The sequence below is a fragment of the Kryptolebias marmoratus genome, linkage group LG4, assembly GCF_001649575.2.
Source record: "Kryptolebias marmoratus isolate JLee-2015 linkage group LG4, ASM164957v2, whole genome shotgun sequence".
NCBI classification, from domain to species: domain Eukaryota; kingdom Metazoa; phylum Chordata; class Actinopteri; order Cyprinodontiformes; family Rivulidae; genus Kryptolebias; species Kryptolebias marmoratus.
The window spans coordinates 9,438,949-9,454,799 of record NC_051433.1 but is presented as its reverse complement, the minus strand read 5'-3'; the positions used below and the strand labels follow the sequence as shown (position 1 = coordinate 9,454,799).

At 36.9% G+C, this 15,851-nt stretch overlaps 1 protein-coding gene across 2 annotated transcripts in view; it reads right to left on the bottom strand.

The window, feature by feature from the left end:
• The window catches only part of LOC108231656 (calcium/calmodulin-dependent 3',5'-cyclic nucleotide phosphodiesterase 1B), an 18,323-nt gene extending 2,472 nt beyond the window's left edge, over positions 1-15,851 (bottom strand). The window contains exons 1-13 of one of the 2 annotated variants that reach the window (XM_017408863.3): positions 15,760-15,851; positions 11,846-11,959; positions 9,953-10,135; positions 9,536-9,602; positions 9,297-9,413; positions 8,803-8,943; positions 7,162-7,262; positions 6,148-6,273; positions 3,657-3,758; positions 3,353-3,473; positions 1,867-1,948; positions 1,458-1,575; positions 235-371 (exon numbers count right to left, since the gene is read on the bottom strand). In XM_017408863.3, the coding sequence (XP_017264352.1) occupies positions 235-371; positions 1,458-1,575; positions 1,867-1,948; positions 3,353-3,473; positions 3,657-3,758; positions 6,148-6,273; positions 7,162-7,262; positions 8,803-8,943; positions 9,297-9,413; positions 9,536-9,602; positions 9,953-10,135; positions 11,846-11,959; positions 15,760-15,836 (1,486 nt within the window). In that variant the 5' untranslated portion in view covers positions 15,837-15,851. Of the gene's footprint in view, positions 1-234; positions 372-1,457; positions 1,576-1,866; positions 1,949-3,352; positions 3,474-3,656; positions 3,759-6,147; positions 6,274-7,161; positions 7,263-8,802; positions 8,944-9,296; positions 9,414-9,535; positions 9,603-9,952; positions 10,136-11,845; positions 11,960-13,800; positions 13,996-15,759 lie in introns of those variants that run through there. The other variant, XM_037975308.1, reaches the window with a different exon arrangement.

Sequence of the window (15,851 nt, the reverse complement as noted above, 5' to 3'; positions counted from 1 at the left end):
GGAGTTTGTTAATTAAACTATTAATTATACATAACTATAAATTGTTGCAAAATAACTGAAGTGGTATTTTACAATTTCTTAACCCTCTCAGGCTCAAATTAAGTTTTAGTAACAGGAAAAATCAGGTATGTTGTTGCAACACCTACCTTGAGAGGGTTAAAGTTAAAAATATCTAAAATTTGGCCATGGTACAAAGTGGATTCAGAACATGGACAAATGTAAACGAAATCATACCGTTTGATCCAGTCTCTTTCCATTTGATCTTGTTGTCTTCAGTGTGTCGCGTCCAAGTGGAGCGGAAGCTCACCAGCTCGGCTGTGATGTGTGCGAGACTCCACTGCAGACCTCTGGAGCTCTCCTTCCAAAGATTACTGAGAACAAATAACATCCACATCTGTTTGTTTCCCTCAGGACGAGTCCCAAAGATACTGGTGATCTTGAGGACTTTTTATTCAGTGTCTTTAGTAAAAAATAAAACAGTGAACTTTTTAACTATTATACCAATTATGTACAAAAAGGTACAGTCAGATTCATAAGTGTTTGTAGTTTAGTTATTTGTATTAACACAATAACAAAAGCTCTCAAATGAACAATTAAGATGTAACTATTCCATTCCATTTTTTTCAAAGGTCATTTTTTACTCAAATTTTATAGACATTGTAAAAAAAATCATGTCTTTTGTTTATTTTCTTTTAAATGAAAATTACAAATGGCACTTTAATTTCCCCCTGGTCTTCCTGAACATCTGGTGTTACCAAAGTTACTGTTGTTGTACTTCTCTTTAGGAAAACATGAACAGCTGCCAAATACAAATTCACTTTACTTGTTACTTTTTGCTTTATGATGAAATGTTTAGGAAAGAGATATTGCTTAATCATTTTTTCTGTAATATCTTTGAGCCTTTAAGTTTAGGTCTCTTTAAGGTAAAGTGCTTTATAGACGTTAACATGATAAAACCTGCATCAACATCCAAATTTCTAATGACTAAATATAACTACAAACTTTGTGCAAACATTTGTTGCTACCAGATGACACAATCCACTGAATTTAGTTATGTCTTTGACTTTTTAGAAGATTTTATTATTATTATTTGTATGAACAGACTGAACAGATTGTAGTCAAGTTCGATACAGACTTTCATGCCCAAAGTATAAGAAATTTGAAGATCTGTTCATTTCTAATTAAAGAGCTTTATCAAACAGAATTTCTGTTCATATAATATTTCACTAAATTAGGATATTAACTATGGTTTTCAGTTAGTCCAAACGTTTTGTTTTTTTGTGGTCACTCTATGTTTGGTCAGACAGAATCATCTTTTTTTTGCTTTTTAAATCAAATTAAACTATTACAGAATTGTAGCTTCTGCAGTCATCATGTCCTACTTTTCTAACAACCAGAAAAGTGGTCAGACCCTGTACCTGTGTGTGTGTGTGTGTGTGTGTTTGTGCGTGCAGTACCTGTGTCTGTTGCAGGGGTCTGGGGGACCTGGGTTCTCTTCCACCAAAGGAATAACGATTTTTTCTGCTATGTCCGTCAACAGAGAGAATGTGGGATACACAATGAAGTCTATGAAACCTGCAAGATCAAGCATCACTGTGTCATTGTGAGAGCTGTGAAAGTGTGAACACTACCATGCAGATTCTTTTACATCAGTGAAAATTTGGACTAAGGCGATTTCAGCAAAATGAAAAGCCACAATGTATTATTTAATGCTGCACCGTCTGCAAGAAAGTTACCATGACAGGCTTATATTAAGTTTGGAAAGAGAAATAAAAGACTTAAACATGATTTTCTGCTTTAATGATTATTTTAGAAGATGAGAAAAATAAGTGAAAGAAAAGGAACTTGGTGGTTTTTGAAACATACCAATCTGGGATTCAGCTATGAGGGTGCTTTTTCGATCGCACAGCGGAGAGAAGGGAAGGCCGAGCTCTGCCTCTCTATCGCCCTCACAAAGATAGAAAGACAAAGAAAAAAATACAATGGCATCCCACACATCATCTGAAAATAACTTCTTAAAGGCTGATTTATTCCAACATTCGCCAAGCCAAACTTTAGACTGAATGCATTGTCACAAAATGGTTTTGTTGTTTTAAAGTAGCAAACATTTAAAGGTCTTTTTAGTGGGAAATTTCCACATCTTGTTTTTATAGAAACTGTCCAACATTTCCTTGGTTTAATTCCAGTAAGAGAAAATCAGAGTGGGAATAACATGATCCTGTATGTACTATAAGCTCATCTCAGCCCAGTTTGCTTCACTCGCCAATTCTTGTTTTTTTGACATTTTCCTGACAAAAAAACAAAAAGTATTTAGTCTGTACTTTTCCTCCCACGCATACTTTTACAGAGTTTTACTTTATTTAATACATCCAACAACTAATTTTTTCTTTTTACACATTACTTTCAGGTTCCATTTAGTAGCACATTTTTCAACTTTACAAATGTTCTTCAGACAGCTGGGTTTGTAAATTGCTGCTGATCTCTGAGCGCAAACTTCCAATAAAAAACCCTTTCAGTATATTCATAAAAGTTTAAAGGTTCAGCAGGTAAAGAGTGGTATTTTATACTAAAGACAGCTGCTTTAATGCATGTCTTTATCAAAATGACTTGGGCTCATTTTTTCAATCAGAGTTTATTTTATCAAAGTTTCATCCATCCATCCATATTTTTTACCCACTTCTCCTTTTCCTGGTCTCAGGGAGCTGGTGCCTATCTCCAGCCATCACTGTTATCTTATCAAAGTTTAATCATTTTTAATTTTAGCCTCAAATGACTGTTTTGAATTTGCTGTTCCTAAAAATAAAAAAATAAAAAAGGCGTAGATCAGAAGACAAAAGAAATATTTAGATGAAACGTTTGAGCTCTCTCATGTACACATGGCTCAGAAATGAACAAGTTGACATTTATTTTGCAGATCACAGCAAAAGAATCAGAGATTATGTGGCTGTTTGTTGACTCAGCTCCACAAACAGGAAGGCATTTAAGAGATGATAAAAACTGCATGGGCTTTCATAAAACAGTACCTTCTTACATGGACGTACTGTAAGCAGGCAAACATTCAGAGAGACTGTTTCCCTCTACACTATGTAAAATTCCTAAGCTCTGTGTTTCAACAGACATGAGAGTGCATCTAATTTTCTGCAAAAATAGAAGAACAGTATTTCCAAATCACTGAACCAATCCTTTATCCAAGACAAACAACTATGTGTCGCAACATTCTAAGAACTTGCCTGCTGCAAATGAAATTATTGAGCGAAAATCTAATTGTACGAATTAGAACTAGAAAGAGAAAATAAAAAAAATAAAAGAGGAAAAAGTCAGAGTGATGGTTGAGGTCAGTTCAGATTCCTACCTGCCTGAAAAACTCTTCCATTAAGGATTTGGTCCAGCGAGAGTGCAGCACCCAGGGTTTGGATGGATGGCTAATGTCAGCAGTGTGCAGTAACAGAGACAGCGCTTTGGGCTTATCAATCCTGATGGAGAAAGCATAACACACATCTTTCTTTTCATTTGTGTTCTTGGGCCTGCGGTAAAATGCACTCCTGCATCAGTCAGACTGTTTATTTTTCTGCAGAATATTCCAGTCAGCTTCTAACATTCATTACACAGCCTCATGATTTTTGCACCACAATGTGAACAGCAGCACAGTCAATTACCGTTCCTGTTGTTGTAGACAGGACTTCATGGCTTTGACCTGGAGTAGGTGGGAGGACATGTCAGTGGCCAGCACCATCTCTATAACAAGTGATCGCAGCTCCCTGTGAACGAACACACACAAGGCCTCACAGTTTACCAGCTGACCTTGAATGATGGGAGGGAACTTTATAAAGTAAAACTGACAGGCAAGAGTAGCCAGTGAGGTGGCAACCTTTCTCGTTTTCCTGATGGATTTTTCCCGTTCCCATGGCAACACAGACTGCTAAAAAGAGCCCATTAAGGTATACGGCTGCGTTTATCAGTGCTGGCATCTGCAGAGCTTCGCACTGAATAACACAGCCACGTGCCGTGATCAGTGATATATGAAGGAAATGCCTCCATTAATACAGAATCTGTTTGCGGTAAATATTTTCCCATCACAAGCTCCAACTGTTTCACAAGCAAAAAAAAACATCAGAGCCTCTACCAACTCTGTCAAACTTTCTGTTATAAAATTATTGAATTAAAGCACCAACATTCTTTGGAAGAATGCATATCGCCCACCACCTTTAATGCTAGAGTTTTAAACTAAAGTCATGCTATGCTGAGAAGGGATGGAATTATATCCACTTTAAGCAAACCTTGAAAATAACATTATACTGAATTTCTTGCAATATTGTGAGGTAACAGCAAAGTCTTAAGAACAGATCTTGCTTAATCTGTTATAGATTTGGGTATGTGTTGAGTATCCGTCTCAGCTACTACCACACCAAATTTACCTGCTGATTTGTGAAGGTAAGTAACATAATCCTTTAATTGATTAATTGATTTAACTAATAGATTAATATAATTAGTTGTGCCCCTCAAGAGGTTAGTTATACATATTTATACTGTATGTTAAAAATGATATGCAAGAGGTAGTCTGGCTGCCTTAATAAAACATACACTTTATGAAAAATTACTGTTGAGTTTTCACTTTTTATCAATTTACCCCAAACTATGTCAATCTCTATCAGATTTGGATATTTCCTCTCAGTAAATCAGTTATTTGTTGCTGAAGGTGTAAATATACATATTAAAGAAATTTGCCAGTTGATAGATATTTAGAAATCTAAAACAACTAGGTTCTGTAGTTGTAAAACAATCATCATGCTAGCACTGTTTGAACTGTGTGTGTGTGTGTTTTGTGAACTATTTTCAGCCACAGATTAGTCGTCACTCTTGGCAGAAAAGTAGGTGGGCAGTGGGTGTAGAACTGACTCAAAGAAACCAAAGTGCTCACTGACAGTTTTTACACTATGGAAAATAAAAGTTATTTATAGACGAGAAGAAAAGGTTACAAAGACAAAAAAAGCTGTTAACTGCACTCTTTATATTAGAGGTTGGATTTAAAAATCTTTGTTGTAATTTTGTTTTCTGCTGAATTGATTGAACATTAGAGAAATGTCCATTTCTTGCTGGACACCCAAATAATTCACAAGGTTCTCAGCCCGGTGTTTTATAGAGTTTTACTGCACTACTTGCTGCTCAATTTGTGTCACAGTTCTGGGTTTTAGGTTTAGCTTTATTGATGTTGGCACCTTTACTTCTTGTTTTCTTTTTACTTATTTTATAGTGCCAGTTCCTTGTCAGTTTCCTGCCCCTTTGCCACCCCTGCTTCTGTTTTGTATTTAGCACATCTGCTCCTCATGTTCAGTTAGATCACAGTGACTATACACTCCAGGACATCCTCTGTTTATTGTCAGTTCTCTGTGTTTGTCACCAGTCGGTGTGTTCCCTGTTTTTCTCTGTGTCCAGTTTTGGTTTTCACTTGTTTGTCTTGGCTTTGCAGGACTTTTTGTTTGACTTTGTCTTACAGAGTGTTTCACTTACCCCTGCCTGCTCCTGGGTTATTGTCTGCACCAATCAGAACTATGCCTGCCCTTGCTTGCTCTGCAACAAATAGTTTTTTTTTTTCTGCAACAAAATTTTGTTCACAATAAACCCTGTTTCTATTTCTGAACTATATTCCTATAAAATAATAAGAGAGCAGCTGAGAACTTGTCACTCAGCTGTGAAGAATTATTCCAGCAAAAATGCTCCAGTTTTGAAAAGCATCATGCTGGGCTGACATCTCGCGTCACTCCGGTCTAATGATGGTGAAAAATTCATCTTCTTTCTGTCTTTTCCACATCAGAATTTTCTCTCATTGACTTTCAAAATTTACAGAGTCAGTTTAGAAGATTGTTGTTTAGTTACTCTATATTTTTCTGTTTATTATTCAGATGGTTAATAAATCCTTTCAGGTCAATGTTGTTTCTCTATTGGAAAAAAAATGTCTTGGACATTTCATTTAATTAGGATAAAAAGCATCAAATCAGTATAAAAGAACAAATCATTAAGTATTTCTTCCAGTAAAGTTTGATTATTACAGATTTTCATTTTTCTGATGATAAAATCTCAGACTAACATCTAAATTAACATTAGCTTGGTAGAAATGTTCGAACAGTAAAATAAGAATCATCATCTTACATCCATTCCTCTCGTGTCAAATTCATGAAGAGGTTCACTTGGTCGTTCTGCAGCAGGCGAAATGCTGCACTTACGTGATGACTTTCTTGAACCGATCGGTCATTATAGATCAGTGCAAACTCAGACCTAGAAAAAAAGACAAACAGAAGAACTAATTAGACCGAGAGTGCTGAACAGGCCCCTCATTAAAGTACAGTCTTATAGTCAAACGGTGGTTCAAGGTGGCGGCGGTCAAAATGAAATAAAAATCGAGACCTCAGGGAATAATTTAATCACTGTGACTGCACAACCGCAGTAATAACTTTTAGCTCTCAAAGGTCTGTGTGTATGAATGGCTCACTATAGTGAGGTAATTACCAAATTTCTGACATTTGGTGTCCTTTAATTTGTATAATCTATTTCATTAGGATGTTAAAAATTGCAATATAGAGGAATATGAAAAGTATTCTTTTCAGCCTCATACAAACCTTCACAGTTAAAGCAATCGTCATTTAAAACGCTTAAGAAAGGTTTAAATGGGTACTGGTTTTTTCAAAGAGAAGTAAATTTACCAAACTAAAGTAAGTGCTTTTTTTTAATCAAAAACAACACCAGCTCTAAATCCACTAGTAATAAAAAATATTATAATCAGCAGATGTACGATATTTTGGTTGGATTATAATTTTAGCATTGATTCTGCATCTTTGTCATGTTCTTTTATTGTGAGTTGATATTGTTGTGCTTTATTCCCAAAATAAAGACAGAGGATGATCGTAATGATGATGATGGGTGTCAGGAGACTATGCTGGAAAATCTAAAAATACGTGTTTTCCTTCTATGAAGATGTGTTTGCTTTAGACTGTTCTCGACCTCTTCCCAAAATTGCATAAAAGCTAAAAAAATACACTTTCGTACAAAATCCAAAGACCTTCTCTTTCTGTTTTGTTGCTCAACAGGATGTGACAGGTTAAAACCTGCTTTTACATGCACACCAGACAAAGTTTTTAAAAGATGGTTTGATAAAATAAAGCTTACTTTGTGTGGATGTGAAAGTTGTTTGTGGTTCCTGTGTGCTCGTAGTCATGAATAGCTGCAGCAAAGAGGGCTGCCATCACCTCCAGCTCCGTCAGCCAGTGCTTCATAACCAAAAGAGACAAAATGATAACTAAAAACCCATTAGGTGTAGCATGTTTCATATTTTGGAGCTTTTGTGCTGTAAATAGTGTTTGTACCAAACAATGTTAATCTTATGAAACTGACATGGCACCTTTATAGAATAAAGTGGCTTTAAAAAGAATAATTTTCTTTTAAAATCCATAACCTCTAGAGATTGTCAGTTTTAAATGCAATGTTTAAAATGCAAGACATCATGTAAAGAAGAAAGACATGATTTTTCACTAAATCAAAGATATCCAAGGCTGTAATTAACTGTCATTATGACTTTTTTTCTTGAAGACTTCTATGCTACACTTTAATAGTCTTAACACCAACAAGTAATGTGCAAGCAATAGATGTCTAATTCAACGTCCTGTCAGTTTTTTCACACGTTTTTAGTCACTGGGTAACAAAACACCAACCTATAACTCATGTATGATAAAAGCACCTTAACATAAAGAACAACTCAATGTGGTGCCTACAAATAACAAACAACTTGGAAAATAATCTGTTTTAAATTGTGTTTTTTGCACATTGTTTCAAACTGTTGTGAAGCCACACAGTTTGCTCCCATTTTTGTCTATTAGTGATTTCTGAGAGTTTAGTCTGACATACAAAAGAGTATTTTTGCACAGAAAATCTCACTTTCAGTAAGCTTCTTTGTTGATGTTATCATTCTGTCGTTCTTGACACTTTACAGCAATTATCAGCCATAGACAACATAGAAAAAAACACTCATACTGTTCAAAAGCTGACAATTGTTGCTTAGAAAACTACAGTATAAGAGCTGCTTTAATTATTTTCTGTTTTGAATTTGTTGGACAGCACTGAAATTACAGTTACATGATGCACTAACACTTAAACATTATATTTACCCTCCACTACGTCTTCTTCATGCAACAATTTCCAGAATAATTTAGGCTTTCTTACTAAAAGTGCTAAAATTAAGACTGAAAAAACCTACTTCATTTTGTGAGAAGTGCAGTTGGACTTCAAAGCTGCAGATGTTGAAAATTATACACACCAGCAAAGTTTTTATTTTTGGTAAATTTGAAGACCCAATTTCTCAGAGGACTGATGTTGTAACTTACTGAGTTATCAAAAAGTTATATCTGGTTTTTGTTTTTTTAAGAGACTTTTGACTTTTGCACCATTGAGGTTAAAGGGTAATTTAGTTTGTCAGAGAACCAAGGTTACAGAATAAAAATGAGCCAGAACATTGTTAAGTGGTCAGAGTGTAAAAAGTGTACACTTTTTAAAATTAAATTAGCACAAGTCTATGGCTACGTTTGCTAAGAGCTAAGAAAAGCCTTCAGGAGAAGCAGCTGTTTTTTTAAATGTAGTTTTTTAAAAGACATTATATTACAACTTACTTTTTGCAAGACTTAGTGTGTCTCAGAACAGAAAGACGAAGAGTATTGTGTTTTGTTCTTTTATAAAATTTAGTGACAACAAGAAAGCTAGGCCACTTTAAGCTTGCAAAATGTTGCTGATCGATAGGAACATTATTCATTATTGTACCACGAGTCCAGAGCGTAGCAGCAGGCAGTGCAGAGTCTGAGTCACATCAGCAGCATGGAGATGGTTGTGATATGGGTTGTTGTGTTTGCAGTATCCTCGCTCCAGCGCAGACAGGAATTCAGTCATGCATGAGATAGGGATCTGAAGAAAGCATTACACAATCAATACGGTCTGTGGCAACAATAAAACAACCTGAATAAGGTAACAAGGTTAAGATGGACTTTGAAATGATGCATGTGATTTGCAGAGTATAATCATCTGGAAAGCCCAACAGTGTGCTTTCAGATACCACAAAGTGGAAACAATCTGAATGCCTGAGTCTGTCTGTGAGTTACAACACACATTTCCCATGAGCACAGAATCCACAAGAGAATGATTATGTTACAGTGGGATGTTCAGTCCAAAACACTATTTTCATAGAGCAAAAATACCTAACTGTGTTGAAACGAAACGAGATGAAGTATTTTGTTTGCTAAAATCTACAACTGAGAGACCTTAAAACGGCTGTTGAGTTCATATCTGGTGATCAGCTCAAAGAAGAGAGTTTGTAGTGCGTGATCAGAACTGGCAGAGTTCAGGGCAAACACGTCAAAACTCCAACGATCAACATCCTGGGACGAAAGACAGAAAAGTGGCAGTTTTAGTGATAGAAAAAGCATGCTGTGTTTTTTAAGATGTGTGATTTATTGAACAAAGATGCAACAGATTGAGGGATTTATTAGTGGAGACTTACCCTGAGGCAGTTTACAACCACTGCAGGTTGGTCTGGCATAGACGCACTGTAGGCCCTCTTGAACATCCTGGGAAAAAATGTAATGTTTATGTTGAGTTCAGATAAAGTTCAGGTGTTGACACTGTGCAGTGAGCTCAGGAGCTGACTCGGGAGCTGTTTATATAAAGTCTCTGTCTTTTCTGGAAGGATGTTTTAAGGAAAAAGGAAAGCTAATGATTCACAGACAAGTGTAACTGTGTGTTTTCTGTGATTGTAGCAGTAACAATACATGAATGAGTTTATATTAGAAGCACAACAGTTGCAAGAAAAATAAGGTTTTATGTACGGGATCATTGTCTTCATTTGAAACCTCACAAATAAGGGATGTAGCTGAGTGGTTCTGTCGCTCTCCTAATATGACCACATGTGCTTTCATACCTCTCCACAAATATCCCAGCTTGCACTGCGTGCACAATGCTGCGAAACTTGGGCTTCTCATCAGAGCGTCGAACAGGCCTCCGAATCTTTTGAGTGAAGGTGGACGCCAGCCAGTCAGTGACCTCTGACGGCACCCCGTCTGACTGCAGCTGTTGAAGATCGTCTTCAGACTCCAGACACTGCCTGAGGGGGGAGGGGGGGAGGCATTGAGTTGTAAAATATTGGGCTAATTAATGACTACTAGACTTAGTCTTAAAAATAAAAGTGATTTCATTGACTAGCCTGTATACTTGTGGATCATCAGACTTCAAGATTCAAGCGTAACCCTGTAACCCTGTAACCCTGTAACCCTGTAACATAATTTTCTTGCACCTTAATCAATCTGTTGCTCCTCATAGATATGATCTGTTTTGTTCATCACACCTAACATTTCCTGGAGGTGATGCGTAAGGCTTCTGTCCGATGTTTTCGGTACTTTTTGATGATCTGATTAATTTTAAAAGTGCAAAACTGAAGCTGGCTTATAGGTGTGAAGAAACTCTCCTCTCACAATGAAGTCATGATAATGCAAACATCCAGGTCTTACTTTATTCCACCACACTATGATCACCTCAGTTACGAATTGAAAATGAGCTTCTGCAGAGCTCATGACTGGTTATATGTTTGTTTTATTTTTTACAGGGTGACCACATTTTCTTCCTTTGGGGTTTGAATGCACTGCATGTAACGAAGATGCATGTAGCAAACTCATCTGAAAGGTAAAGCCAATGCAGAAAACTGCTGTTCAAATGACACCAACTCATCTCAATAAAATGTTTTTTTTGTTTTTTGCTCTCCACACAGAGTAGTGACGTGTGAATAGTGTGATTGTGGTTCTTATGAAAACACTCTCGTCAGTTTCAGATAGTATCTCACCGGTCTGTACCTGTTGGAGGCTAGCTGGTGACTCAAAATTGTGATTATGAAAAAACAGGTAGTTTTAGTGCCGCGGTCTTAATGAACTTTTAGTATTTGTAACCAAGCAACCAGCAATCTATGAGGCCTTTTTTTGAGGTGCTAGATTTTAAAAATCTAGGCCTATTTTTGTGTGCACGGCTTGCAGAACTGCATTCTTGGCTGTGCACAATATTTTTAAAAAACAAGTTGGATCCAATATGGCCGACTTCAAAAAGGTTGCCATCATCACCACCCATCTTGAAAAGTTTTTTCCCTCCCATATACTTATGTGCCACAAACAGGAAGTTAATATCACCAACCATTCCCATTTTATTAAGGTGTATCCATATAAATGGCCCACCCTGTACATCATTAACGTTTAACTTTGGATGTTTTCTGACAGAGAAGAGCGCCGAAGCAAGGTGCAAGTAAGGTGGTGAGAAGACCACTGGTTTAAAATAATAAGTTCAGTTTTTAAATTTGTTAATTGTAAGCAGGAAACTGGCAAGTGTGAAGGTTTGAAAGTTTGACAAAACAAACTTTACATCAAAACTTTACAATGAATTTTTTAGTTTAGCTGTTGTCTGCGGTTTCTGGTTTTGAACTGGATGTTGACTATTTTGTTCTTTAAATCAATAATAAAAAAATAGTTTATAGCCTTTAGCTCTCTGTTGGACAATTTGTGATAATTTAGGCTTATTTAGCAGCTATTTACCAGCTTAAAAAAGAAAGTTAGATTAAAATTTGTCATATATAAGTAATTATAATATATTATATTGTATTATAATTATATATTACTAATTTAAACACATTTGTTTGAAAGCTTTTTTAAACTTATCTTTTTTTAGCCTCTTCTCATCCCTGAAACATATTTTTAAGCAACAATTTCTATATTACTTTTCCCTACTTTTTAAATATTCCTTAAACTGTTTAAGTATTATAGTGTCATTGTCTTACCTTGTGCCATCGAGGTAGACTGCCTCCAGTAACGATGCCGTAAAATCCAAATTCTTCTTGATTTCTTCAAAATCCACATCTTTCTCCTCAAGCTGCTTCAACATGCTCCTAAGCCTAAAAAAATAAAATTTTCAGACTGTGACACTGAACAAAATAAGGTAGTTTTCTCCACATAACGTAGCAGCACCAACAGCAATAACAAAAAAGCAAAATATTCAGAGGTAGAACAGAAATATTAGAAACAAATAAAAAATAGTTTAGATTGCTATCTTTGTCCTGCCTCTCTCCCCCTCCCCCATAAAGCACTTTTGTTTTGTGTGACTCAGTCTGCTATAAATTCTTTGAACTTGAAGATGTTCTGTCATCAAGGATTTCCAGCAGTCTCCTCTGTCACGAAAGAGTGAAACACAATCCAAAGAGAGCATTAACAACAGGTTAAAAAAATCCCCATGAGAAGGAATTATTCATTTGGGAATTATTTGAATGCCAACAACTCCAACAAGACAGCCAGTGGCAAAATGCTTCACTAGTGCCGGATTTTCCATGGGAGGAAAAACTTTCCATGTTTGGGATGCTATGTAAACCAGATTCAGTCAAAATTCACTCAATGAAAAACATGTCCTTCTGGTGTTTTGAGAACATGTTGCTCTTTCTTGATTTTGAAACTTTTAATCAGGTTATGACACCGCACTGATGGAAACATGTTTATCTCCTGCAGTGTAATAAAAAGCAAATGCTCGCAGTGTAACCCACCTCCTGTGTGTTGATGTCAATTATCTCAGGAATTAATCCAAGTCAGCTGAGATGAACGGTCTCATTTATAAGAGATGGAATCTCTCAGGTTTGATTCGATTGAATTTTCTGTCTGTTTGATATACTAGCACATTTGGGTCACAAATAATTTCTCTACAGTGTTTTAGTTAACCACCCATATGGTGCTCAAACTACACAAGGCCAAATGCATGGAACCAGCTCCCGGGGAAGAGATGCTCACGGCTTTTTCAAGTGTTTATCACACTGGTGAGGGCTTTCAAAAGCTGTTGAGTCATAAAAATAGCAAGCCACTGAATACCATGGCTCACTTTCAACCCCAAGTAAGCTTTTATGATAAGGTGGTCTTTTTTTGTTTTAACTGCTTGCAGTTGAAAAGCTTCTGACAGAACATTTACAGGATATTACTTGTCATAAGGTACTTGTGAAATTTTGTTTATACAAAAAGAAAACAAATCCTCCTTTGGCTCAAACTTTGTTGAATTTCTACTCTGTGTAGTATCATTCGCTCTAAGTATCTATCTGCTCGACACCGAAGGAGACAGAACGGCATCAGCTTTGTCAGCAAAAAGGGTTTCTCTTTTCCAATCTTGTCCACATTTACAAAGAAAAATAGAGAACACTAGATTCAGATCAAATGAAAACTCATGTCAAAACAAAAGCTTTAGAAACTGCAATCTGTTAAAATGTGGCAACTATAGTTTTACAAGTTTTGCAACCTGAAGAAACTCTCAGTAAAGCTTCAAGCTCTGACACTTGCACACTCTGACACATCAGTATGTTAACCAAAACAAAACCACATGACCCTCCACCTCTGCAACAAGTTTCCCTCCCATAGCAAAAGCATGTGCAAGTGTTTGAGCTAACACTGGCAGTGGCAAGACATGTCACTACATTTTTTTTAAACCTACTGCAATTTTAAACAAGAAGTCAACAAAACCTCATTGTCATGACACTTTTTTTATTCTTTGCATTGGTTATCTGTGAAACCATCTGTGTAGTTTGAGTCACATATTTCCACTTCTGCAGAACAACAAAACCCATCACAAAATGAAAAAAAAACATGTTGTGTTCATTTTACAGATGTAGCAGTTTAATTAAGAAAATTCCTTCAGTCTTATGTATGCAATCATGAAGAGGATTAAAGCGCACTCAACTTAATTTAATCTAACCCTACGTCTTACCTAGAGATTGGTATCTGCAGCTTTTTCTTGCGGATTCGCACCAGTTCAGCCATCCCACACTCAAGCTGTGCTCGGATGGACCCCAGAGTTCAGTTATAAAGAAAAGTAAAATGATGAAAAGGAAAATTATTTCAGAGCAGTAGTAAGCTGAAAAGTTCTCCAAACCACCAATGCAAACTTTATGTGTCCTGAGACACTTTCAGCAGCTCTCCCACCCACTTCTGGAGGGACTTACTCTACTTCTCTCTGATTGGTTACTCAGTCTAAACTGTGTCAGTGTGTGCACATACACGTGTGCGCGAGTGTGTGTGTGTGTGTGTGTGTGTGTGTGAAACTGAGGCAGAGAACAAGCTGCGGTCTTTTTTTTCCCCTTCTTCTATGAGTGAATGTTTGTGTGTCTGTATACAGCCGTTGTATGAAGTGTAAGAGAGTTGACCTCACTCGTGGATGAAGTGTTGACTGCAAGGCTTTCAAGCCATGAGTTTCCAAATCCCAAATGAGAGTTTTCCACTGCAGCCACAAATCAGGGAACTACACAGGGAGGCTTTCACTGAAACCCACCAGAGGCACAAACACCAAAGTATACAAACAAAAGTCGCCCTCGAAAGCTGTCCACAACAGCTTCATCTCAACAACAAAGTCCACAGATCATCTTCGAATGTCACACGGATAAAAAATCCCACAACTCTTTGGAGAGAAATGAGGAGAGGATGTCTGGCTAAAAAAGGGCATTTTAGTTCCTTGAGGCCCCATAAAAGGACATCACACAAAAGCAGAAGATCAGTGGAGACGGTAAAAGTTGTTCTCAAACACGTTTACAGCTCTAGATCCTAAATCTATTGCCAGTCTTTATTTATAGAGTGTTGTGAGAGTCATGCAACAGCGTGGCTTGGGAAAACCCCTGCCTGCTGTCCATCTCCTTCTTTGCCTGTTGGGTCAGACTGACTCTCATGCTCCCATGCTCTTTGACATGCCACAACGTAGTGTAAAAATGAAGAGAATCAACATTACAACATCTGATTCTCCATCTCGTGTCAGTTTTGGGAATAAATCAACTACAGAGGGAAAAACATCAACAAACCTACAAAAAGCAGTTAAACACAACAAAAGGGCAAAGAAGTAATTCAGGAGTGCTGTCACTTCCTGGGGTTGCCAACCACTTGTTTTACACTCTAAAGTAGTGATTTTTTTTTTCTTCCTACCACTCATCATTTATTGTTTCACTCTCTCTCTCAGAGAGCACACACACTCTCTGATCTCTGTCTGTCCACAAACTGCCCTGAGCCAATCATCATTTGACCTCACACTTCAGGAGAAAAAATCTGACTTTATGGCCACCATAAATCATAACTAAATGTTGTGTGTCCCTGCATGAACCAGATGTGAGAGAAGGTGAGTGGAAAGGAGCACAGAGTCATTTTTACTGTTCAGAATCATGTGTCAACAATTTCTGACTGAACACAAAAGAAGTGATATGTTACTAAAAAATATAAAACAGATTATGTTAAATATATGTATCACCCTTCTATAAAGTCAAAGGCAGAGAGATCATGTTTTTGCCCATGTCTGTGTGTCTGTGGATGAGTTTGTTTGTCTGTACCATTAGCAAAATATCTCATGAATCGAAGAACAGATTTTAATGAAACTTTCCGAAATTGTTTATTGGTTGTCCATCTACAACTCATTACCTTTTGGCGTCAACCCAGTTCAAGATGGCCGTCGCAGCTAATCTCAAGCGTTGGATAAGTCGCACATGAGCGCGGAAATAAGCAAACCGGTGCCATCTTAGCATCTGACATATAAAATCCAAAATAACAAAGTGCACCCTGCCCAAATATATTAGGCTCATTGTGTGATCTTTGAGGTGATCTTTTAAAAAAGCCAAAGATCACATCAAACTGTACAGTTTGGTTGTATTTCGTAAATTTAATGCAGAGTAATACAAAAACAACATCTTACCGTTCCTGAGTGGTTGCCCATGTCACAAGAGTCAGATTTCTATCAGCTCTTCTGTGTATCTTGCATGTTGGCGTCATGGCTTCCCGTCTGTA